Genomic DNA, 25,463 nt, shown 5'->3' with positions numbered 1-25,463 from the left:
TTTTCTTAAACACAAAGCTAATGGGTGCCTTATGAATTTTAGCTGAGCTGTGTGTAATGCAAACTTGTAAATCCTAGAATATGAGGGATGTTGTATGGAAACATATTTTCAAGCAGTCATCCAATGGCCAAAGAGTGACTTGGCCTCAGTCAAAGGATGTGTGCTCAGCCCGAGGATGGGCAGAAGTTAGATCTTCAGATGTGTGGGAATTCAATTCCCAGAAGCCCTTCCAGCATCGCCAATAGTCAGGAATATTGGGAGTTGAAGTCCAAAACATCTGGAGATCTGCTTTCTGCTTTTCCCTGGCTTAGCCTACTAAAATGTTTGACTTTTGTTCTTTGAACAAGAGAAACCCATGTTATATTACAAAGTTTTGAAAAGTTTGCCATGTAGCATGAAAAGCGTCTACAGAGGAAATATATATATATCGTAAAGCCCTCATTGAGCTCATAAAACTAGTTTTAGTTATTTGACTCCCAGCCTCTGTTGGTTTTTAATAACTCGCTAAAAATGTTTTTTGTTTTAATCCCACAAATTTATTCAATAAGCAAGTCTGTTTTCACCCGTAACACATATACTGTATTTTGATTTTTAAACAGACACCAAATCCCACTGCAAGTGAGTTTATTCCTAAAGGAGGATCAACCTCCCGACTCAGTAATATGTCGCAGTCAAATATATCTGCCTTCTCTCAAGCCTTGTTCTCTCACCCTTCCATGGGAGGTCCTGCAAATGCTGGGCTAGCTCCAGGTAAGCGTAGAGTAATTTATTTGCACTAGATTGTGAACTTCAGTAGCTCTAGTGACACGTATTAAATCTAATGCCATATGATTTCATAAGCTTAATCATTTAAAGTTTTTACATTGTAGTAGTTTCAGATGATTGTAATCAGTTTGGGACCTACACCTCAAGTGCAACTCTTATAGCAGAACAAGTTTCCTGCTTTGACTTGGCATTATTAAGTGATGGGAAGGCATTGTTTTATCTTCTAAGCCTTCTTAGAGGTAAAAATGCTCGTATATCTTTGTAGAAGAAAGACATGGCCTTGCTTTTGAAAATGAAAATATACTGCTATTTGGCACATTGTAATTTCAATTTGCAGCTCTTATTTAAGGAATCTCTTTCAATAAATAGTTTTCATAATATTTAAAGCGGCTATTAAAATGTGCTTTCTGAAAGGCTAATATTTCAGGTTTAAAAACAACAGAGGGGCTTGTTCTCATGACGTGACAGCCCACCATGAGTTATTTAATCCACAGTGAGGCTGTAGCATGTGCTGCTGCCATTTTGCATATCTAATCCCTTCTCAGGGGTTGTTGTGTTGAACGAACCTGGTGACCGTGTGTTATTCAAGGGTTAAATAGACCATGGGTTATGTGAGGATTCTTTAACCTTCATATAACCCATGCTGATTTGGTTCGCATGACGTGACTACCCCTGAGCAGGGCTTGGATATGTAAAGTGGATCGTCACCGTATCATGCAAAGCAAATACTAAGTTAAGGAAACACTTAGATTATATGCATTCTGGGCACTTATAAGCGAAGTACTCCTATGCCGTGGGTGGGCTACTATTGGCCTACAATTCCCATCAACCCAAGGCAGCATTACCAGTGGTGAGGGGTGAGGGGAGTTGTAGGCCAAAATATCTGGAAGGCCCCAAGTTGCTTTCCTCTGTCCTAAACAAAACTGTGGAGAAGGTCATTGAAGAAATGTGTTCGAAGTGAGACACCGGCATTTATGAGAGAGTAAGTCTTTCTGCCTAACAAAAACAAATCATACATTATTTAAGCAGTTAAATCAGATATGTGATAAAAGTCACATACGAGCTTGAAGAATTCAAAATAGTGGAACCATCCATAAACTCTGAGTAACAGGGCTTTTGCCACCATAGCCTGGAAAGTAGTGACAAGAGGTTAATGTGCCATTACAATTTTTGTGAACCGCCCAGAGAGCTTCGGCTATTGGGCGGTATAAAAATGTAATAAATTAAATAAATAAATATCTGTCCATTCTCATTCATACACCTAGTCAAGCCATTTGTCCACTAGCAGCTGCTCTTCAGGAGCCATGGCAGAGGTCATTTACATCAACTGCTGCCTGATCCTTTTAATTAGATTGAATCTGAGACCTTCTGCATGCAAAGCATGTGCTCTACCACTGAGTTATGGTCTCTCCCCCGAAGTTCCTCTGCCATGTGAGCAGATCTGGTTGGATGAGAAAAACTTAATTTCCATTTAGTTAAAGTAATAGGTCACATCTGTGGCCGTAGAAACCTTGTCCTTCACAACATCTCTAGTTCCCAAATTTGAGGAAGGCAGCGGTGGTGACTAGACAGTTTTAAGTTTGCAATATGGACAATTCTGAAGTTGGCATATGGAGGTATGTGTGTTGGTCCATGCAAAACAGCTGCTCTACTTTCTAGTGGATAGAAAAATTACCTTCATTTTCAGGTTTGAGGTAGCCCGCAACATACAGATATTTTTGAAGGATGTTTGTTTTCAGATATAGCTTGGGGAAGCAAACTCTCCCATCTTAAGGGCACATGGACTAATTGGGGATTGAGAAGGAAGACTAAACCTGAGGCTTTTATCATGAGTAAGTCTCCTGAAAATATGAAGCTGTCTTATGTGGAGTCCACTAGCTAGTTGGCTGTAGCAATACAGGATCATGGGTGGGAGCCCTTTCACAGCCCTGCTGCCTGATTGCCTTTTAACTGTAGATGCCATAGATTGAACCTGGAGCTTATTCATGCCAAGGATATGCTCTGCCACCGTGGGATGGCTTTCCCCATGTACTTTCTCCCCCACCCACCCACCTGGCCCATTTTCTGGGGACAATTCTTCATGCTTCTCTTTGGCTTTTCAGGCAAATATAGGGAGGATGCTTTGGGACTGAAGAATGGAAAAGCCCTTGTGAATGCAACACAGGGTGCTTGGGATGCTAGCCGTTTTGGGAGAAACACAGCTGCAGCATGTTCTTTAACATTTAAACACCACTTATAGTATTAACATTACATTTACAGTAAACATTACAATTTTACAATAAAATAATTAACAAAATGGTTTATACATTGGCACTGTTTCAGTACTAGATAAATGAAATATAGTTGTCTAAAATGTAGTCTTATCACCTTCCAACTTGAGTATAGTTAAATCAGTTTCCATAATATTTGCAACATGATTGATTTTTAAAATGTGTCCTTTATGTAGAAGTTCCACTATAGAAATTCATTGCAGTTTATATAGCACAGACCTCAATATTGCTTTTAAATAGTCCTAAACAGATAGTAGGCTAACTCTAATGCCTTTAAGCTTTGAAATATCTTCCCAGTAAGAACAATGCTACCATATATGCATAACACGTGCTAGTTTGGAGATACCAGAGCTGTGGCTTGAAAGAAGCATCTAAGAAAACTGTGATACTGTCAGCAGCATACTAAATCCTTTTACATGCCACAGCAAAGCAGTGAACCACACTTAGATGGAGATACTCCTTGGATTGCTTACTAATGTTTATAAATATTTGCTGCTGGTGGTTTTCTGACACCCTTTGGGCACACTGTCTTTCTTTGTCAGTTGATATATTTATGGCTAACCGTTTTATTTGAATTTTACATGTAGACTAAAGTCTCCAGTAACTGAGAAACTTTCAAACAACTTGTTCACCTGACCTAAATCTGTTCTGTTTTATCTGCAAGCGAATAAATAGCTTTTTCAAGCCTTGGAGTTCATTGTGGAACAAATGCCTTTTTTCCTGCCATTTTTACCTGCAAGTCTTCCCCCCCTCCCACCTTTTTATTTTCATAAGGAATGTCACTGTCAGCGGGATCTTCTCCCCTTCATTCCCCTAAAATTACTCCTCACACGTCTCCTGCTCCTAGACGAAGAAGTCATACACCAAACCCAGCAAATTATATGGTGCCTACTAGTGCCTCTACACCGGTTACTAATGCCGTCTCCCAGCCCCCAGCTACTGGCCATGTGATTCAGAAGGAAACTGTGGGTGGCACAACCTATTTCTATACTGATACAACTCCAGCACCTCTAACTGGAATGGTAAGGTTTAAGCTTTGTTTATGAAGGGTGTCCCCCCCCCATTTATTTTTGTCGATAAATACTGGCATTCAACATGGTAATATACCATTATCAATCATTCTTAAAGCTTGGCTATTAACTTTTGACTACTACCCCCAGATTTAATTTAAACTGGATTCCTTTTCTGTGCCCAAATGCTCTTAGGGCATGTAAACAGATGGAAAAAGGAGAAATGGCTGCAGTCCATCACAATAAACCATGCCTCACCTAGGCTTGTTCCCATCACAACAAAGCATAGTTTTTCTGGCGTCCAAACACAGCAATTGTTGCTTCCTCCCAAAATATTATGCTATTTTTTTGCAGTTATTCCCTCTTAACAGCTGCATGGGGAAAACCCATGCCTTCGTGGTAAACCACATAATTTACCTGCAAGAAGACCTAGGTTCAATTCCTGACATATCTCCATATCTTTCCCAAGTAACAGGGAAAAGATCTCTGCCTGAGACCATGGAATGCTGCTGCCAGTCGAAGTAGACAGAAGTAGGCTAGATGGACCAATGTCAGAGTCAGTAGAAGACAGTTTCATATTTTCAGAAGAATTACTCATGAGGCTATAGCCCACCCTGATATGTGGAATGGAAGTACATAAGAGGATAAGCTATTTATGCATTGGTTGAAGAACACATAGATTGTGTTGCAAAGATCTGGGAGCCTGACAAGGAGGCAGTGGGAATTGCCTCCATGTCAGTTGCATGTGCAACTCTGCCATCTATTTTAAGGGCTGCTGGCTCCTTAGAGAACTAAGCATGTCCCATGGCATGGTAGAAAATGTCCTAGATGGAGTCATGAGTGAAGCTAGCAGCAGAATGTGGTTACCTACATGTATGATTTGGGTTGTTTGCAATTCAGATACTTGCATGGAAATACTTGATACTTGTGATAAAGAGCCTACTTTATTTCTTCTTGCTCAGTTTATTTACCCATATACTATAGTCAACATCTGAGGCCCTCCTCCGAGGAAGGCTCGGAGGGTAAGAGAGAGGGCCTTCTCTGTGTTAGCCCCCCAACTGTGGAATGATTTCTCCACTGAGGTCCAGCCAGCATCAACATTGACATGTTTTCACCGCCAGCTTAAGACTGTCTTTTACTTCCATGCATTTGATGGCATATGAAAGGGGATTTATATCAGTTGTTTTATTAGATCTCAGTATCTCATTGTAATTGTTCTTAGCTGTTTTTGCTTTTTTAATATTATATTTTGTGTGTTTTTTGAGCTGCCCATAGAGATCTGGCTATTGGGCGGATTAGAAATGAAATGAATTATCATCATCATCCCAGTAGCCAAAGCTCTTTGGGCAGTTTACAGAAGATGTTATAGTACCTTAAAGATGCATCCCTTTGTGGTATGCCTTCTGTGGGACCACATCAAAGGGCTTTAAATTATTTAATAACTCTAAAATTCTAAAAATAATTTGTTTCTAAATTGATCTTCAATAGGTATTTCCAAATTATCACATTTACCCTCCAACTGCACCTCATGTTGCTTACATGCAGCCAAAAGCTAATGCACCTTCCTTCTTCATGGCAGATGAACTCCGACAGGTAAGTCCTTTATATAATATAAAATAATTGTAACAGATTTTATTCATAAAATGACGATACTGACTTTCTGTATTGCCAACTCTATTATAAAAACAACAATCTGCATTTCTGAGCAAGCAGATCAGATGCAAGTTAACAGGAAAAATAAGTATGCTCAAGCTGAAATGAAAATATCCTCTTAGGTTGCAATCATAAATACAGTTATCTGGAAGTTAGTCCCTTTGAACACAATGCAGCTTACTTCTGAGTAGACCTGCGTGTTACATTGGCTCAGTTTGGACAACAGGTTAGTCAACGCAGTGTGGAAACTCCATTTATACTGTTGTTTTATACTTTGAATGGTTTTAATTTTTGTGAACCGCCCAGAGAGCTCCGGCTATTGGGCGGTATAGAAATGTAATAAATAAATAAATAAATAAATAAATTCAATGGTTGAATTTTTAGGGGGTACGCCCCAACATGTTCTAACTCCACCATTGTGTGACTGCGGGCTACTGTGGAGTGGAGTGAAATCCATTGCAGCGTTTGATTGACAGTTCCTCCACCCTCCCTCTTCCCCCAGTCCTCCCAATGGTATCCCATCCGCCATTGCTGCAAAAAATAATAATCCTGGCAGCTCTCCTAGAGCAGCACTCGCTCCTTTTGATGCTCTTGCCAGGGAACTCTTGCCAGTGGGAAAAGTCCACTCAATGCAACAGAAAACTCCATGGAGCCCGCCACACAACATGCAACACAACGGTTGTGCAGGAACTCTCCTCTGCACAGTGTGGATATTCTGTGTGGAGCGTTTTCCAAAACACCCTCCACCGCTGCATGGAGTTTTCCTGCCAGACAACATATTTTTCAACGGTGGTATAAAAACTCCACCGTGGAGTTCTAAAACCACCGTTGACTAACATGTTGTCCGAACTCAGCCATTATGTATGTTGAGAAACCAACAAAAAAGTCCCTACAACTTTAAGGATTCCCCAGCCAGGACTTTTTTCAGTCTCAACATGTATAGGATTGCACGCTAAATCTTAAGAATAGAGTCCTTAGAACACAGTTTTAACACCCTGTAGTAGACAACATACACAAGCCCAGAAGCAAACTTGAGAAGGAACATGTAAAACACAGGAGTTAATACATCTTTTAATACACCTCATAGCTAGGACTGGTGTCAGGATTGGCAGGGCCCTACACACACACACACACACACACACACACACACACACCAGTTGGCTCCCTCCCCCAGGTGGATAGGTTCCCCTTTCAGGCAGGTGCAGCAGCCGGGGGGAAAACAGTCTACCAGTCAGTGTTGCTGCTGGCGCCTGCCTCATGAACTCCAGAACTGGGCCCAGTTGGCTGTACCTGGAATTTGGGGACATGGTGGAGTTATCCTGAAGGTTCAGGCTGCTGGCAATTGCCTGATGATGCTAACCCCTGATACCAGGCCTCCTCAATACATTCAATCAGTTGACTGAAATAATTAGTTGAATCTGGATGGAACCACTAAAATAAATGTTTACTTACCTACAGATTTTCTGTGGCATTTTTAAAACTGTTTTAGGGCTTTCCTATGATTTCTCTTCCAGCCATATTCAAGGGTGTGTGACCTTTAGACAAGGCTAGCATTATGTAGGATTTCTTCTTCTGTAAAGGGCTGGGTCCTGATAGTCTGAGGCCTTCTCTAGATCTGTTTCTTTTTGGGTTTTGCCCAAAAGGTATATAAAAAAGTGAACAAGGACTGCTTTGGTTGACTTGGTGGACGATCTACACAGTGAATTGGACAGTGGGAGTCTCTGTTGGTTCTGTTGATTCCGCTGGCCACTCCACGGCTCTCAATACCGTCAAACATGGCATCCTTCTAGGATGGGACTTGGATGCTCTGTCCTACAATGGCTCCAGTCCTTGGAAGGTTGATTTCAAAAGATGGTGCTATAGGTTCCTGTTTGGTACTGTGGCTGTTGACCCGTGGTGTCCCTTAGTGCTCCATCTTGTCCCCATGCTATTTAGTATATACATAAAACTGCTAGAAGACATCCTCCAGAGTTTTGGAGTTCAGTGCCATCAGTGTAGTGATGACACCCAACTCTAGCATTTCCATTGAAATCCAAGGACACTGTTCTTGCTCTAATTTGGTGTTTTATGTCATTAAAGAACTGGATGAGGGAGAACAAATTAAAGTTTAATCCAGACAAGACAGAGGTGCTCCTGGTTAGTCAAAAGGAAGACCAGGGAACAGGAATTCAACCTGTGCTGGATGGGGTTACACTTCCTTTGGAGACTCAAGTTCACAGTTTGGATATATTTCAGATTCATCCCAGAACCCTCAATGCCCAGGTTTGGCAGGGGCCAGGAGTGCGTTTTCAGAGCTGAGGCTAGTGCCAAAGAGGTGCCTGATCTGGCCATGGTCTCACATGCCTTTGTTACATCCAGTTTGGAGTACAGGCTTTACATGGGGATGCCTTTGAGAAGTGTTCAGAAACATCAGCTGGTCCAGAATGCTGCAGCCAGACTGGTGACATGTGGTAGGGAGTGTATGACACCCTTGTTACAACAACTTTACTGACTACCATTTTTTTCCAAGGAACAGTTCATTATGACCCGAAAAGCCCTATAAAACTTGATAACAAGCTCTTTGAAAGACTGCATTCCGCCATACAAGTTTGCCCGGGCACTAAGATTCTTTCGGGAGGCCATTCTCTGTGTTTTTCCACCATCGGAGGCACATTTAATAAAGATGTGAGAGAGAGCATTCTCAGTGGCTGCTCCCAGACTCTGGAACTCCCTGCTAAGGGAGGCTACGTTGACTCTATTTCTGTTGTCCTTTTGCTGGCAGGCAAATGCATTTTTATTCAGGCTGGATTTTGGCATTTAAAATGCCAATGGGGGCTTTAACTGTTTAGGCACTATTATATTTTTATTTCTTTATTTCTTTTACTGTTATATTTCTAATTGGTTTGTTTGTTATATTTTAGTTAAGACTATTTTAATCTGTATTGTATTATTCTTGCTTTGAGCAACATTTTTGGTGAAAGGTCAGGATATAAATGTAATATATAATCAATAATAAATAGAATTTCGTACCTTTATCTGTAAGACTGCAAAATGTCTTTCTTAACAGGAGCTGATCAGCAGACACTTAATGACGATGGCTCAGATAGATCAAGCAGATATGCCTGGTAAGTAACTAAACTTTCCTGGTTTAAAACTCGGTTTTTGAACTATTCTTTTGCTTGTTTCAGCCTTGTAACTACTAAAATTTTAATATAATTATTAAAGAAAAATGATTTTGATGCAGTATTGAGTGTAATGAAGCTGAGCCTACTTATTGGTTCTCCTCTATAATAAGGATTACAATTAAAACAAATTTTTTTGCTATTAACTTTTTTTAGCAACACACAACATGGGCTTTAGTTTCTCTTTAAACTTTTTCTCTTCAAAGTATTTGAAGAGATTAAATTAGACCCAGTCCACATGATTAAACAACCCATCATTTCTTAACCATGGGTTGTTTGGGAGTACTGATTTCACACTGTTTGCCTACTTCCATTTTGATAAAGAAGCCACTCTATTCCTGTTTTGTTCTCTGTGATGATGGAACGCCGAACTCTGGGTTGTTGAGGGAGCAGCATTCCAGAGTTTTAATGCAAGAACAAACCATAAGCTAATATTCTGGGATGTTTCATCAAAGCTGTCATGATAAAATTATAACTTTATTACAGTCCTCTAAATAGTAGTATGTGTATTGTTTTGACATCTAATTGACCTTCTCTATAGCTGCAATAACTCTTTTCTTCATAATTTAAAGTAGTGTCTAATGTATTTCTGTAAACTGGTTTAGCTGTCCCAACAGAAGTTGACAGCTACCACAGCCTTTTCCCTTTAGAACCACTGCCACCACCCAATCGGATACAGAAAACAAGCAACTTTGGGTACATAACATCATGCTACAAAGCTGTAAATAGCAAAGATGATCTGCCGTATTGCCTTCGGAGGATACATGGTGAGGGAAATCCTAAGTTATCGTCTTTTAAAATTTCAGTGCTACCGATACTTAAGTCTAAAACACTTGTGCTTTTTTGTGTATATATCACAAATTGGATTTCAAATGGAATCATTCCTTTAAAATAAAGGAACAGGAATTTGGTCCAACTAACTATCCATAAAGCGGGTTTGTTTTTGGTATGTCTCAGTTGGTGGCAGCTCAGCGTTTTGAAAGAAATGTGAGAATTCCATTAGAAGTTTGAAAATCTTTTGAAGTTTGAAGGAATTTTCTTTCTTCCTCAGGTTTTCGTCTTGTTAATACAAAGTGCATGGTGTTGGTTGACATGTGGAAAAAAATCCAGCACTCAAATATCGTAACATTGCGAGAAGTATTCACCACTAAAGCATTTGGAGAACATTGTAAGTTCCTGATTTTAAGTTGTTGGCCAATTGTATTGGAAGACTTGCACCAATTGCATACCTAATTCTTACCTCGGACTCTTTTTGAAAAGCTCTTGTGTTTGCATACGACTTCCACGCTGGAGGAGAGACTATGATGAGCAGACACTTCAGTGACCCTAGTGCTGATGCCTATTTCACAAAAAGGAAGTGGGGTAAGGCCAGCGAACAAAACCTATGATATATTTTTTTTGCAGTAGAGAAAAATTAGGAAATCCCTCTTGAAATCTCATAACATTTCATTGTACATAGGGGGATGGGTTTGTTTGTTTTTTGCCACATAGTTTCCTTGTGATGTTTAAAGTATATCTTTAATCTTGCTTGTTCATCAATTCATCCCACACTGTTTGATTCTGCAGTTTATGGTGTATGCATATTGGGCTCCCTGTAATTCTCTGTTACTACAGGACCTGTTCGTAGTCCTGCATATGACCAGTTCTAGATGGGGACTAAAAGCAAGCCAGTTCTATATTGGAATTCTTTTTAGATTTCAGTTACAACTTCTGAGTGTGTCTGTCTTGTCTCTCCTGATCTCTTTATTTGTGGGGGTCTTATAGGTAGCAACTCTGCATTCAGTACAGTTGGAAGAAATTGATCTTCCAACAGATCTAGGCTCATTCTTCTGAAATGAATATGCATTTGAACAGAAATGGTCAGGACTAGATTATTGTAATGCACTCTATGTGGGGCTAGTCTTAGGCTTGGTGTGGAGGTTGCAGCTGGTGTAGATTGCAGCTGTGAGGCTATTCCTATGGAACTCCTATGGAATTCCCTGCCTCTGGAGGTCAGGCAGGCGCCAACTTTGTATTCCTTTCGGCGCCTCCTGAAAACGTCATTATTCCAGGAAGCCTTTCCTTAATGACCAGCCACAGTTCACTGTATATTTTGCTTCTTTTAAAATCTATTTTAAAGTGTTTTATTCTGTTTTTAATTTATTTTGTACACCGTTCCAAAATTTTCAATGGGGAGCGGTATATAAATATTGTAAATAAATAAATACTCACAAGGGCCTCTTTTCAACAGCATACGACACCTCTGCTGAAATAACTGCACTGTCTGTCCATGCACTGCCAGGGCATTCTGAAGGTCCTGTTGTTAACATACAAAGCCCTAAACAACTTGGGACCATGTTTCCTTAGGGATCATCTCACCCCTTGTCCCTGTCTGGTTCTTGCAGTCCTCAGGAGGAACACTTCTGATGGTGCTGCATGTTCCTGAGGTTTGCCTCTGGAGTACCTGTAACAGAGCATTTGGTGGTGCAGCAACATGCTCCCTGTTGACATTAGGCGACGTCTTCAGTTCTCATCTTGAGAGGTCTGGTGAAGACCCACCTCTTCATACAGGCCTTCCTTGAGGGTGACCCAGCCAGTATAGTTATAGGCAACCAGCAATTGTGTTGTTGTACTTCTGTTATTCTAGTTCATGGTTTTATCATTTTTGTTAACTGCTTTGATAGTTCACTGGTATATGAATTCATGAAATAAAGTGAACCATTGCACACCATTCTGCACTATTTCATCATCTTTTCTTTCAATGATTCATACACTTACATACACACACACATATGAGAGAGAGCGTTGTGAGGGTGCCGATGAACCCTTCATATGGCTGTGTTCTTGCTTGCAAATACTTCATAATATCATTGGTGGCATTTGCAGTGGTGGAACGCAAATGGAGAAAATCTAGGGGTATTTGTCGAACTAGGTTATGGAAATGGGAAACTTGAAGGATTATTTGTGAACCATAAGACTGCGTTTGTCATTTACTCTATAACTTGCACATGGCAGCTCAAGACTTCGTATTTTTTTAAGATGGGGGCTCCCAGTGTAGTGCGTACTTGGTGTCCAGGGAACTTCTGATTTAAGAAGCTTTGTCTCATGTTAGTAAAATTAGTATTTGGCAGTTGAAGGAAGAGAATTGTGGTTACATGGCTGTTTTTTGCATGTGGTTAGTCTTTTTTTCTTTTTGCGCTGTCATATGCTAGCACATTCCAGAATTTTATTGTCAAGGATGTGGTATAAAGTTTTGACAGATAACTTAAGGCTTAACAAGTTTGGTTTATTTCTGTACGAAACACCTGCAAACTAGAGGACTGTTTCTTAATTTAATAGAATTCTTTCTCAAATACAATTCTTTCTCAACTCTTTGGCATATACATGAATTTGGTATAACAAAAGCCTGTATCTTGAGTGATATTGCTATGTGTGCACCAATGAATAAAAAACACATGCAGGAGCAGTTGCCTTCCACATTAATAGCTGGGCTGTTGTTTAATTGAAGCTGCCATCATCTAGGTTAAGAGAGATTAACATTTTGTGCTAGAATCCTTTGGATGATGATATTGGAAAATGAAAATAACTGCTGTCAATTTGTTTTCGTCATATTAGTTAGGTGACAAAAAATGCAGAATAATGACCACAAAAACATAATAATGGGGCAGTACTGCCATGTAACATAAAATGCAATCAACATGTATTTCACACACACTAAGCTTTCATAATAGGTTAATTGGACTATAAAATTTGTGTAGCAAAGCTAACTTACAACTTTTGAAAACCTTCATCCTACTCTCTGTGCAGCTTGTAACTTGGGGGGGGGGGTGAATGATGGGAAGAGGTAGGCTATTGCAAAAAGGTAGGTGAAGTTTGGGGATAGAGGAGAAGTGCGAAGGGACACAGTACGTCCCACAGTCTGACAGTAGAGCTTGTCACGCCGTTCACCTGTGTTTTTTCTATACTGTTAGCAGAGGTGATCTTCATAATATCCAATTCTTCAGAACTAAGAGAACTAGTGCCTGTTAGTGGTAACAAATTCTGCACCTTCTGTGCAAAGTGGTGTAACCGAGTGCAGTCATAACGTAGACCCCACCTGCACTCAATCAGGTATTTGTTTCAAGGGGTACCTAGGTCATGGCTCGGAAGAAAAGAGGAGTCCGTGCTTCAGTAAGCTCGAATCCATTAAAAGACTTAGAGATTTGCTCCAAGCTACTGTCACTGCCTTTTGGATGTGATGATGCAGGAAGGAAGAGAATGGGCAAATGACTCCAGTTGGAGGTTTCAAAGAGTGCCCTTTCCTCAAATTTGCACCCTGTGGATCTGTCTGTGACTAGTCTGCGTGAGTCATAACCTCCTCCACTCGATGGACTTATCCCCCACACATACATCTGCTTCATGTGCACAGCTTCAGGGGGAACCACTCTTGGCAACCACCCAGCTTATTCGCTCCAAGCTGCCCTCTCTCTTATCAGAATGTGAGGCTGTCAGTCACAATCCATGCATACAGAGCTGAACTGACAAAGGTTCCATAAACATCCTGTGTACATTGCCTTTGAGTTTATTGTCATTTTGTGTTGGGAGAAGGAGAGCTCTTTCAAAGATGCAGCGAGTGAAGACTGCTGGTAAACCACTGTGTGAATCATTCTGTTCCACCTTGAATTTTAAGTGGTCACACACTATTAGCTTCCCCTGAACATGCCAGCCCTGGTTGGTTAGAGCAGGAAGCTGCTTGTCTTCAAACCGGAACATGAGCCCAAACCACTAAAAAGAGGGCAGGGAGAGAGAAGCAGAAATGAAAGCGAGCAGGATTTTTTTTTATGTCCCCAGCCTTATTGAAAGCAGCGTGTTTTATTTTAATTTTTGATCCATAGATATACTTTTGATTCTTCTATATGAACTAGACCTCTTTTCCTATGAGTGCATTGCGGATTGAAGGCAGTATTGCTTGCTTTTAAGTTGCTGTGTTTTATACCGCATTTAATACCGCTTGTATATAGATCTTGCAAAAAGCCAATATTTCATTTTTGTCAAGCTAAAAATAGGATGCTTGTTCAGGAAATGCTGTTTCTGAATGCGCTCCAGATGCATGCACATCTGCGTGCCCCATCTGAATCATTTTAATGATATTTGCTTCACACCCAACATGATGAACTTTTTTTAAAAAAAACCACATGCTCACAAAAACTGGAGTTTAAAATGCACTTTGGGTGTTTGCTGCAAGAAGTGCTTAAAGAAAAGCATGAGTGTTGGTGTGGAAAGAGATGTTTGCACAACAAGGTAGCTTTCCTTTAAAACAGCACATACATCAAAACCAAAAACTGTTTTACAATTCTGTGAGAGGTGAGCCTTCAGTGGCATATAAAATAAATCCCTCTTGAGGGTGATAGGCATGATAATGTAAGCCTTAAATCGCAGCTCATATTTTCATTGTGAGTAATTGGATTAATTTTTCATTGTTCTGTTGATGGAAAACACCCTGACATCAGTCCTTTACTTCAGAAGTCCCAGTGTATTAATGGACTGTGTTATATTTTTGAAAAACTTTGGAAGCGATTGAAAGATTATGATAGTTGTAGCATATTCAATTTGTCAGTTGTAGCATATTACATTTGTCCATTTTGAATACATTGCCTGAAGTGTATTATTTTCTCAGTGAGGCAGTTGGTTCATTGAAACACTCTTTAATGTTTATGGTCAAACTTCAGTCATGAAATGTTACAGGAGAAATATATGCAATGTTCCTAATATGTTGAGTCATAGTTTCGTAATGGATTTGGAAATAGTCTAGTGTATTTGTTTTTTTAAAGCATGCCATGGCCTTAGGATTGAATAACTTGGACTCCTAGTTTATGGAAATACAGATATAGGCTTGTTTCTAGTGGTGTAGTGGGAATCATAGGCCTGGTTCACACATCACAACAAACCATGATGAACAACAGTGGGTTGTTGAAAATAAAGTGGGAGTAAGTAAACATGCCAGCCTCCCATCTGCTCCCACTGCAATAAACACCCCAGAGACACTCCATTCCTAGGTTGTTTATCATAACATCAAAACCTAGAACTCTGGGTTGTTGTAAGTGTCAACCCATAGTTGGAACCCACTGTTTAACCCTGGGTTGTTTAGCTCTTCCCAGCTGCAGCAGGAGCTGGGAATCAGCACACTTGCTTCTGCTTCTTTTTCCAACAACCAACATACAACCCGGCCATCATGTTTTGTCATTATATGGAGCTGTATGTTTTTTGCTGCTTCGTTAATATATGAAAAGAGCCCTGTTCGGTCAACCAATGGTCCATCTATTCCAGATTCCTGTTTCACATGCTAGACTTCCAGAAGTGGGATATAAAGACAATTATTCTCCCTTGTCATTGCCCTCCAGCAACTGGTATTAGTAATATATTGCCTCTAAAGATGTAAGATCCGTTTAGCCACCACTGCTAATAGCAGTTTATAGGTAAACGAATGGCACATGTGGCCAGTCCCTTTTAAAGCTACTTAAGCTACCCATCTTCTGGCAATGAATTTCATAAATTGATTACGGGGCTGTCACAAATGTGCAGGTCCTTTTTTCTGTCTAAATTATAGATGTCCAATAAAATACCATCTTTAAATAGTGTATATTAGTTTTAAAGAAGCAATGCACTCAATAGTAAAAAGGTTGTCATGGTAAGTAGGTTGGGTAGGTCTTTTCATAGCCATCTTAACATTTCTTGGAGTTAAAGTGGATTAAAGTTTTTAGTTAAGCAATATGTTGCTTAAAAAAACAACTATTTGCATGAACCAAAGTTTTATCAGGCTTTGGGTTAATTTGTTCTTTTAATTATGCTGATAGGTCAGCACGATGGACCTCTGCCCCGGCAACATGCTGGGTTGTTGCCTGAGTCCCTGATTTGGGCCTACATTGTGCAGCTCAGCTCTGCGTTGCGGACCATTCATACAGCAGGATTGGCCTGCCGAGTAATGGACCCCACAAAAATTCTGGTAACTGGCAAAACAAGGTAACATAAACCATATTCTGCTACTACATGTTTAACAACCAAGGACTATGGATTTGAAGAGTTCTAGTATCCTTTCAAAATTAGACTGAGGGACTGGTGCTGATATAATGCAAGTTTGAGTATTAATTAGGGTTAAGGTACTTGGAGGCGGCTGCAGAACTGTGTGATACATTCTTTAGCTCCTCCCTTTCATGTCTGAATCCCCCCTTCATCCCATCCCAACTTCCACCTTTGCTGCCACCCCCAGCTACCAGCTGTGTGGTGAGGGAGGAGAGAATTTGCCTGCAAATCAGCTATGATGAGGGAGCATGTGATCCTGCTTCTTAATCCTAGTTAATGGCTGAGCACAGGAGATGAAAATGAGACTGTTTTATGTCTCATTCTGCCATGTATCCCTTAGCGCAGCCTTTCCCAACTTTGTGCCCTCCAGCTGTGTTGGATCGCATCAGGTTGAGGAAGGCTGCCTTATTAACCTGTGTATATATTAAGTTCCCCTGTATTAACTATAGCTTACTCCCAAGTAGGTATTACAGTTGCAGCCGTAATCTAGTAAAGTTAAGTGTCCAGTTGTATAGCACAACTTTTGAAGGACTTCTAAGAAATTTATTTATATTTTATTTCTATGCTACCCATTAGCCAAAACTCTCTGGGTGGTTCTTTATACTTTTGAAGTGAGGCCAATAGTAGTTCTTAGCATGTCAACTTAATAAACAGCATGCATAGCATGAAGGCATGGAGAAGGTGCACAAACTGACAACATGTACACAATTCCCACTGTCACATAAGAAGAGCCGTGCTGGATCAGACGAAGGGGGCATCTAGTCCAGCACTCTGTTCATACAGTGGCCAACCAGCTGTTGACCAGGAACCTACAAGCAGAACACAGGTGCAATAGCACCCCTTTGCCCATGTTCCCCAGCAAGTGGTGTTTATAGGCTTACTGTAGATTGTGGCTTAATTCATTCTCAACCATTGCCTAAGTACAGGTTCCTTTTTTATGTGAATGTGCACAGTAGCTGGTGTTCTGCACATTCTCCATTCACCTCACATGAATTGTAACATACCTATGTGTGTACCCTCACAATTCGATTAAACAATTGCTATTTATTTCAATTTCTTAACTTGCAATGTAGCTATAGAAGTTATACAATAAATCTAACACAAAACCAGAGGAGTTTTAAAACTTCTCTTTTCCTATAATGCTTCTGTCCTCAAGGTTGCGAGTGAACTGCGTTGGAGTCTTTGATGTGCTAACATTTGATAACAGCCAAAACAATCCCCTGGCCCTAATGGCCCAGTATCAGGTAAGATCACAGCCCCTTTACACCATATTACTCACTCACTGAATATTCATCAGTGATTGTCTTGAAATATACTCAGTTTATGTTATGATTTTACCTTCCTCTCTTTTTCTTTAAAACCATCTGGTTTTGATATGCGGAGGCTCTTCTTTCCTCTGTATATTTGCTTTGTTTGGAACTTGGTACTGATAACCTTTCAGAAAATAGCCTTGCCTACTGGCAGCATTAAAAACTGAAAGATTTTCCTTTGCACACGGGTTCATTTGTTGCTATTATAATTAATTCAGCAACATCAGTGTACACAGCACTTTACAACATTTCAAAAGCCGAGAGTTGACAGGCCCCTGCCCACGAGCTTATAATTTTAAAATAGTTGCTGGGGAAGACAACAGCTGGGGAGAATGGATAAGTTTGAGCAAATGTTGTTTGCTCAGGATTGGTTTTGCTACAGTGTGAATAAACAGAGGAAGTGGAGCCATCCTCTCATAGAGCAGCAAAGATAAGTAAGTGGGGCCGGGAGGAACGATCTGGAGGACTCCTATAGCTCATGATAGTGAGTATAAGGAAGCATCTTGAATTGGATCCATGGAAAAGCCATGGGGAAGGAGTAGGCAGAAGGTAACTTTCCTGCCCCCCACCCCAGCGGCCTCCCCTTCGTCTCCACAAAAGCTTCTCCTGAGGTTGAGGGAGTCTGCTGAATGAAGTGGTCCATGGTGTGGCAGGAATGATGGGGGGAATTGGGTGCTTGCACCTTTCATGAATGGAGCGAGGGGAGCTCCCACCTGATTTTCAGGGAACCCCTCCTTGCTGCACAACCCCCCTGCCACACTACAACCCACCCCATTCCACAGAGGGGAGGTCTGTCAGAAGAGGCTTTTCAGTAGAGAGGAGGGGGCAGGAAAATCATTTTCTGCCTGCCCCCTTCTGCAAATATTTCTCCAACCCGTAACGTTTTTCTTTAGCAAAATTACACTAACCCCTTCCACATTGACTGGAGAGCATGCAGGTTTGCCATACAATCTATTTGTTTTTCTTTATTCTTCCATTCCCACTAGTGGGGGGAACACTTCACAGTCCACCCAGTATTTGGAAACTAACAATGTATGTATTGTATTTACAACAAAACTGCATGTTTTTCCCTTCATTTGGAAAGCTTGGTTGGTGGCATATGGGTGAGAGGGTTATAGATGTCTATGTCGGCATGAATTTTATGAAAACAGGGCCAGTTATTACTGTGAAGTATTGAATTTGACAAGCTAATACTTAATTGTTTTAAGATTTGAAACTAAAGTGCAACTGAATCTCAAGCTGAAGTATTTTTTTGAAAAACTTTCTAAGTTTTGAATGATGTGAACTCACTTCAGATCTTCACCTGCATTAAAACATGTGCATGAGTATGTCCTTGTGGTTGTTGTTGTTGTTCTATGAATGCTGCAGTCTGCCTGTAGCCAGCTGAAAAAGCAAATAGGCTTTAGTAGAAAATGTTTCTAGCATTAGATAGCTACCAAGTGGGTGATCCGCTTTGTAGGAGTTTGGGAGGTAGTTGGATAGATCAATAGTGCCCAGTGTGCATCCAGCAGTAAAACCTGATGTACTCTGCATTCAAACTAAATTGTACAAATGTGATAGTGGATTTTGGACTTGAATACATGTGGTGGGAGAGCTGGTATATTATTTTGGGTACAACCTTGTTCTTTTAAGCCTCTCGATCTCTTGAGGCTAAACGATGTAAACATTAATCACTGACTAAAAAAATTAATTCAAGCCCCTTTCGCCCACCTTCTCTGTCCAATATCATCCTCTCTAATAGTGAACATGAGTGGTCAAGGGCCTATCAGTTTATAGAAGGCAGAATGGGCTGCACAAAAAATAAGGTAGTTGCTACATACTTGGGAGTCCCATGCAGAAGTATATACTTTTGTAAATAAAGCTTGGGAGGTGTGTCTGTGTGTGTGTGTCATGAGCTGTTACAATGCTCCCTGCCCTGCACTATACAAAGGCATGGGGAAATGGAGTGGGGAAAAGGTTACTCAAGCATTCTTTGCAGCATGATTTCCAATTTTAAGAACAGTTGTCACAGTAGCAGGAAGGAAACAAAATCTTAGGCCATTCCACATGTAATTCTACACTTCCCAGTTCTACTTATGTTTGTTAATACTTAAATGTGCATGAAGTAGTCTATTTTAATAAGTGTATTTCTGTGAATACATGTAGGCATAGTAAGGAATTATGCTAGCAACTCCGTGGTTACGATTGCATCATAACATAATAAAAATGAATCAAATTTAGCACATGAAATTGTATAGGATTTCATCACTAATACTGAACTACATCTAAGAAACTCAGAAAATCTGAACAAGAACCGTTTGTATTGAATGTTCTGTGTCAGGTGTACTTAAATTGGAAAAAAAAGACCTCATTGTCAACAGCAGTAAACTTTAAGCAGTTATTTAAACAGCTAAAACCACAAGTAAAAAACCACACTTATCCTTAACAGAAAACCGCAAATGACTGAAACAGAGTTAAGGAAAACAGCATATATGGTACCAGCAGCTTATTAATTAATAAGTCACCAAATATGTATACAAAGTCATTTATTACATAAAAAAGAATTAAAAATGGATCACATGCAGGCCAAACACATTTCAACAATTTTGTCTTCCTCACTGACCCTTTTCATTTAAATTTTGATTTAAATGGAGAGCGGGTATTCAAATTGTTGCTTGGTCATTCTCTGAACCAAACAGTTTTGGGATACCAACATTTGGAAATTATTCACTGTGGGAGTAATTTCCCAGTGTTGGTACCCTAAAACTGTTTAGTTCACAGAGAATGTCCAAGCAACTATTTGAATACCCGCTCTCCATTTAAAATTGCTGAAACAGTTTGGCCTTCTTGTGATCCATTTTTAATTTCTTTTACATAGTAAGTATCTTTGTATACATATTTGGTGACATATTATTTAAGTTGTAACTGCTGGTACCATATATATGGTTTTCCTTAACTCTGTTTCAGTCATTTAAACAACTAACCCAATACATTTTCTTAAGAATAAGTCCGACTTTTGTTCAAGATGTGTCTGAATAAGTTTGTTTTATAAAATGGTGAGGTTGTTGGGAATATAAAAGTGCTTGGTGATGCTTGCAAATGCTGAACATTTTATTGATGCCATTATAAAACTATGCACAGTTCAGAGTGATGAGCAGTCTTAGTATGACATGTTAGTATTGCAATAGTATTGCATTTAAGGCTACGTGTATCTGTGATGCTCATGAATATATATGGCTTCTTTGCCTTTATTTCCCTTCCTCTCAAACTCTTTAAGAAAGTATTATGTGGTTGATGTAACAGCTGCTTAATTTTCCTAAGCTTATGATATTTCAGTTGGAGCAGTATCCTACAGAAATTTGGCTATAAGAATACATGGTGGGTGGGTTCAGGTGAGGACACAACCAGGTGGTTCACAATAAGTACGAAATACTGATGTTAAGAATACACCTTTGAAGAAAAAATTGTGGATTGTGTCCTATAAATACGAAACAAATGTGTGCTTACTTTAAAACAGACACGTTGTGTGGGATGGCCTCTAGAGCTTAGCGTTTAGAGCTGTATCCCCTTACTACAAATTTGTAGATTACTTTATTGGTTCATGGGCTTCTGTGAACAGAATGGGACTTTCCTACTTTTTCCTTCCCTCTGCAGCAATCTGGACTTCCCCAAAAATGCATTCCTGAGAATGTGTGAGATATGTTGTGGAAGGCTGCAGATGTAAGGCAGAGTTGGCAGAAATCCCACCCTTGTGTGAGTGAAAGAGCAGCTTAGATCCCAAGCCACAATTGTTAAACAGAATGGTTTTAAGAGATAGCATCTTTGCAGAGTGCAGAGCTCTGATTGTTATGTAGGTATGTTTAGAAAAGTGTTAAAGAAGCTCTGCTTTGAAAGTAATCCTTAAAAATAGTCTTTGGTAGATATTTGCTGAGTGACCAAAATAGGCATCATACATGTTGTAAACTCAGCTAGATGAGTATAAGATTAAAATAATTGGCTTTAATTGATTTTACTTATTTGCTCTACTTTATAAATGCTATAGTTGCCATGGAGATTGTTTAAGGGAGAAAATGTGCTTAGTAGAAGACAGTTCTAGTGCCCTAAACCCACTAAGTGTCTGAACTACTTTACAGGAATCAGTGTTGATCCAGCAGTGCTTTCTGTTATGAATTAAGCAGGAGGGAAACACAGGTGTGCCCTGAGTTGTCATGTTTGCTTACCTCACAAGTACTTTATATCTGATAGACAATACTTGCTAAAAGTTAATGAAAACCAATAAGAAGAAAATATTTCCATAGATACAAAAACTGGGTTAAGAAGAGAGTTGTAGCTAATTTTACTGAAATAAATCTATGAGATAAAGTGGGTGTCTGCTGGTTTACGATGATACACATATTTCAGCTTTGAGAATTACATCAAAGAGTTTGTGTCTAAAATATTCATATCTGTGGCCGACCCTGATGAATTTACTTGTTTTTCTGCAGCAAGCGGACTTGATTTCCCTTGGGAAGGTTGTGTTGGCTTTGGCTTGCAATGCTTTGTCAGGAATTCAAAGAGAGAATTTGCAGAAAGCGATGGAACTGGTGACAATCAACTATTCCTCTGATTTGAAGAATCTTATTTTGTAAGTTAATTGGAAGTGAACAACAGTTTTTGTAAGAACTAGATTGACATGTGATAGTATAATTGTTCATGAAGTGTTTTCTACAAAATGTATGTGCATATGGTGTGCTCTAACATGATTACTTTTGCATCAGAATAGTGTTAATGTGAAAGGAATTCTTCATGGCTCTGGAAAGATGAAGAATCCCTTTTTGGGAGGTGTATGAACAAAATTTATTCACTCACCTACCTGGAAGCACAAGGTTCCATCCAACATCACGTCAACAGACTTTAGCTCAGGCAGCAGGACTTCCCTTTGCTCCAGGCATAACCCAGATCTGCTCTGGAAGGTCTCACAACTGTCCAGAGCAGATTTTCAGATGGGTGGGTTGGGTTGGGTTGGGTTGCAGAGGGGCTGCAGGGGGAAGAGGAATCCATTTCAACAGCAGTTTTCATTCTGCTAGCAGGCAGACAGGACTGGTTTCAACCTATTTTGTAGTATTCCAGGGCTCAACTGAAAGTGTTAAATTAATTTTCTCTTTTTGCTTTAACTGGTACAACACTCTCTTTTCCTTAACCCCAATCTTTTGACAGTCTTGAAAAGCTCTGAGGTTACTTATGTGTATTGTTGCTGGCTGCCTATGTATGTATGTATATCTTTATAACATAGTAAGTAGCATTAGACCTGGGTTCAAATCCCCACTCAGTCCTGAATCACAGGGGGAGACCTTGGGCCAGTCACACTCTCTCCCAGCCTAACTTACCTCACAGGATAGTTGTGAGGATAAAAGGGAGAACCTTGTATGTTGCTGGAGCTCTTTGGAGGGTGAGCAGAATAAAATGTAAAATGAAATACAACGTCACACTGCATCAGTCCGTTACATTTAGCACAGTACTGCATTATAATGTCACCCCAAAATGGTGCTGCATAAGTTCTGTTATTCACATATCAGGAGCATTGTTTAAAGTGAGTATTAACTGGCACCAGTAACTGGATCATTTCAGACAAAACTTGAGAATATTGAGAATTCTATATATTCAGTCTAAAATCTTCATTTAAAACATTTTCCAGTATGAAGCACAGTTAATTTTTACTATAGAATTAGAACGTATCTTTTTTCTGTTTAGACAGAAAAAAAGTCCTTCAACTCCCAGCATGTCCCAGCTATGCTGGTTGGGGCATTCAGAGAGCTGTAGGACTTTTCTCTCTCTCTAAATATGCATAGGCCTTCAACCTTATTGAATGTAGCGATTGTACTCTGTTTACATTTCCACATTCCCTAGAATTAATGCTTAGTGCATCATCGCTTTAACAGTTATCTTGGAAGTCAAGGGCAGTAAGAAATTGCAGAATGATATTTAAATGTTCATTGGATGACAATACATACTGAATACAAACATTTCTGTTAAGGGATCATAGGAATCTGTATCTAGACTAGTATTGTCAACACTGACTGGCAGAGGCTGTCCAAGGTTCCAGGCAGGAGCCTTTCCCATCCCTGTGCAAAACAGTGGCACAGGCAGACATACATGAAGAAGAAAGAAACAGGGTACCTCTGGACCAGGAATTTGTGATGGTACCAGAACCAAGCTCATAAGTCCTTTCACTCAAAGCATTCTCTTTTCGGCAACGTAATTTTGGAATATTGGAGGGTACTTCTTAGTTGTTGCTCCTGTTAGACAAGTAGGAACTAAAAAAAACTCTTGTTGATCCCAATCTACCTTCTGCTTGCCTGTGCTCTGCAGAATATGAAGTAGAGCTTTATTCCAGATTTTTGTTTTATAGATTAATAAAATAGCTTTTCACTGTCAGAGATTTTTTTATTAGAATGAAGCCCAGTACTTAAAGTAGCTTTTTAAAAAATTGTCTTTGGTAGGTATTTGCTGACTGACCAAAACAGGCTTCGAAGTGTAAATGATATCATGCCTATGATTGGTGCAAGATTCTATACTCAGTTGGATGCTGCCCAAATGAGGAATGATGTAATAGAAGAAGACCTTGCAAAGGTAAATTACCGTATTCTATCAAATACTGCACACTGCAGTTAGTACAATCAAACTATCTTTCCTGCAGTGGTTATTGTCACTTTAATAATTGACATTACTTAGTCAAGGCATTTTTAGGATATTTGAATTACCTTGAATAAGTCTTTACGGATAACCAGAAGGCTTGGTGGTCATCTCAACTGAGTTTGATTGCATGTATTTGCTCTGTACAGATGAAGTCTAGAAGCTTCATCCTTCTGTTCTAGTAGTAATCAGATACTAATGCCCATTTCAATACAGAAAATGTACTGAAGATAGTACATATGCATCCTTTATGTTTACTTTGGATATCTGCTGTTGATAGCAGGTTCCCAAAGTTTATTCATGTAGCAAATGTGTGCTATTTTCATGTATGATGATGTACATGGCTTTTTCCGCTATGGTTGTTCAAATAAAATGTCAGTGGGTTTCCAGCCTCTACACCTCCACCAACTTCACAAATACGTAAATGGACATTATTGGGCTTCCTTAGTTAATTGTGTTTAGAGAGTAATAGTGGATATGGTAAAAGTTTTCACTTCTCTCTCTCTCTTTTCCAAAGGCACTGTCAAGATGTGAGTTAGCTCAATAAAATACTAACCTGTGAATGGCTAACTTGCTGTGCAGTTGTGTTCAAATAATTGTACTAATTGCAGCTCAAAATGGATCTTGGAGGCATGATGGAAATCTGTGTCTGGTATTACAATATGGCCTCCTGAAAAGTGAGGGCAAGTCTGTTTCTTAGAGTATAGCAAAGTGAAAGTACTTTGGTCTTCTGAAGGAGACAATGTATTAAAATATCTCTCTACTCCTTCCTAGTCTAGTTTTGTCTCCACTGACCATCCCTAAGAGAAGTGTAGTTGTGTAGTTGTTTGATTAGTTCTTTCTCCATAGACTTAGAAGTTCTCTCTTCACTTTGTCAAAGAAGAATAAAAAGCAACTATCACCCTGCCTAGGAGACTCTTTAGTAAAATGACTTAAGGAGACATTGTCAGAAATAATAACAAATAGATTATTAGGATTGCTCTCTTTATTGGATTTCTATCATAATCAAGATGGCTAATCTTGTTGGTGTTTGTTCTGTTAAGCTCTCTGTGTCATGTACTGTTTCAACCTGTTCTATATGGGTTTGCACTCCCCTTTAAGGATCAGGTATCTAGTTTGGAGGTACTCCTTGAACCGTCATTTCCCTGGGTGCTTAGGTGGCAGCAGTAACTAGGAGTAACTTTTTATCAGTTTCAGCTCACACCTGAAACTGATGAGAAGGCAGTTTCAGTTACTCCCAGACTGGAGTATTATATTGTATTTTACATGGGTCTGCCTTCAGAAACAGTCCCAATCACTATGGGCATGTCTACACCTAGGGAGGGGATCGGGAAAGATCTCGCAATATGCTGATCGTTCAATCTGCGTTTGAACTCCCCTTGAGTTCAAACGCAGCGTGCAATGTCCAGGGAGGAAGCAGGACATTGCGCCCACCAGCGAAAAAGTACGTTAAAAAAAAGCCATAACCTCACTCTCCACCCACCCCCGATGTCCCTGGACTCCCTCCATCCTGGCTCCTTCCCTCTGCTAACCCCCGCAACTCATGGGGAGGAGGGTAGAAGCTAAGATCGGTGCCCACACCACCCGTGGTCCTTGGGATCGTCC

The 25,463-nt window shown here is 39.9% G+C and overlaps 1 protein-coding gene across 2 annotated transcripts in view; it reads left to right on the top strand.

The window, feature by feature from the left end:
• PAN3 (poly(A) specific ribonuclease subunit PAN3) overlaps positions 1-25,463 on the top strand; it is a 64,537-nt gene that overhangs the window by 32,241 nt on the left and 6,833 nt on the right. For both annotated transcript variants that reach the window (XR_010025482.1, XM_063127006.1), the window contains exons 6-16: positions 600-750; positions 3,810-4,057; positions 5,534-5,638; positions 8,745-8,802; positions 9,465-9,626; positions 9,911-10,027; positions 10,120-10,221; positions 15,672-15,837; positions 17,054-17,141; positions 21,671-21,810; positions 23,666-23,795. Coding sequence is in view for 1 of the 2 variants with exons in the window: in XM_063127006.1 (XP_062983076.1) it covers positions 600-750; positions 3,810-4,057; positions 5,534-5,638; positions 8,745-8,802; positions 9,465-9,626; positions 9,911-10,027; positions 10,120-10,221; positions 15,672-15,837; positions 17,054-17,141; positions 21,671-21,810; positions 23,666-23,795 (1,467 nt within the window). In the remaining variant the exon portion in view is untranslated. The remainder of the gene's footprint in view (positions 1-599; positions 751-3,809; positions 4,058-5,533; positions 5,639-8,744; positions 8,803-9,464; positions 9,627-9,910; positions 10,028-10,119; positions 10,222-15,671; positions 15,838-17,053; positions 17,142-21,670; positions 21,811-23,665; positions 23,796-25,463) is intronic.

Source organism: Elgaria multicarinata, chromosome 5 (genome assembly GCF_023053635.1).
Source record: "Elgaria multicarinata webbii isolate HBS135686 ecotype San Diego chromosome 5, rElgMul1.1.pri, whole genome shotgun sequence".
Taxonomy (NCBI): domain Eukaryota; kingdom Metazoa; phylum Chordata; class Lepidosauria; order Squamata; family Anguidae; genus Elgaria; species Elgaria multicarinata.
Note: the sequence above shows the minus strand (reverse complement) of the source record. Positions and strands in the feature narration are given on the sequence as shown.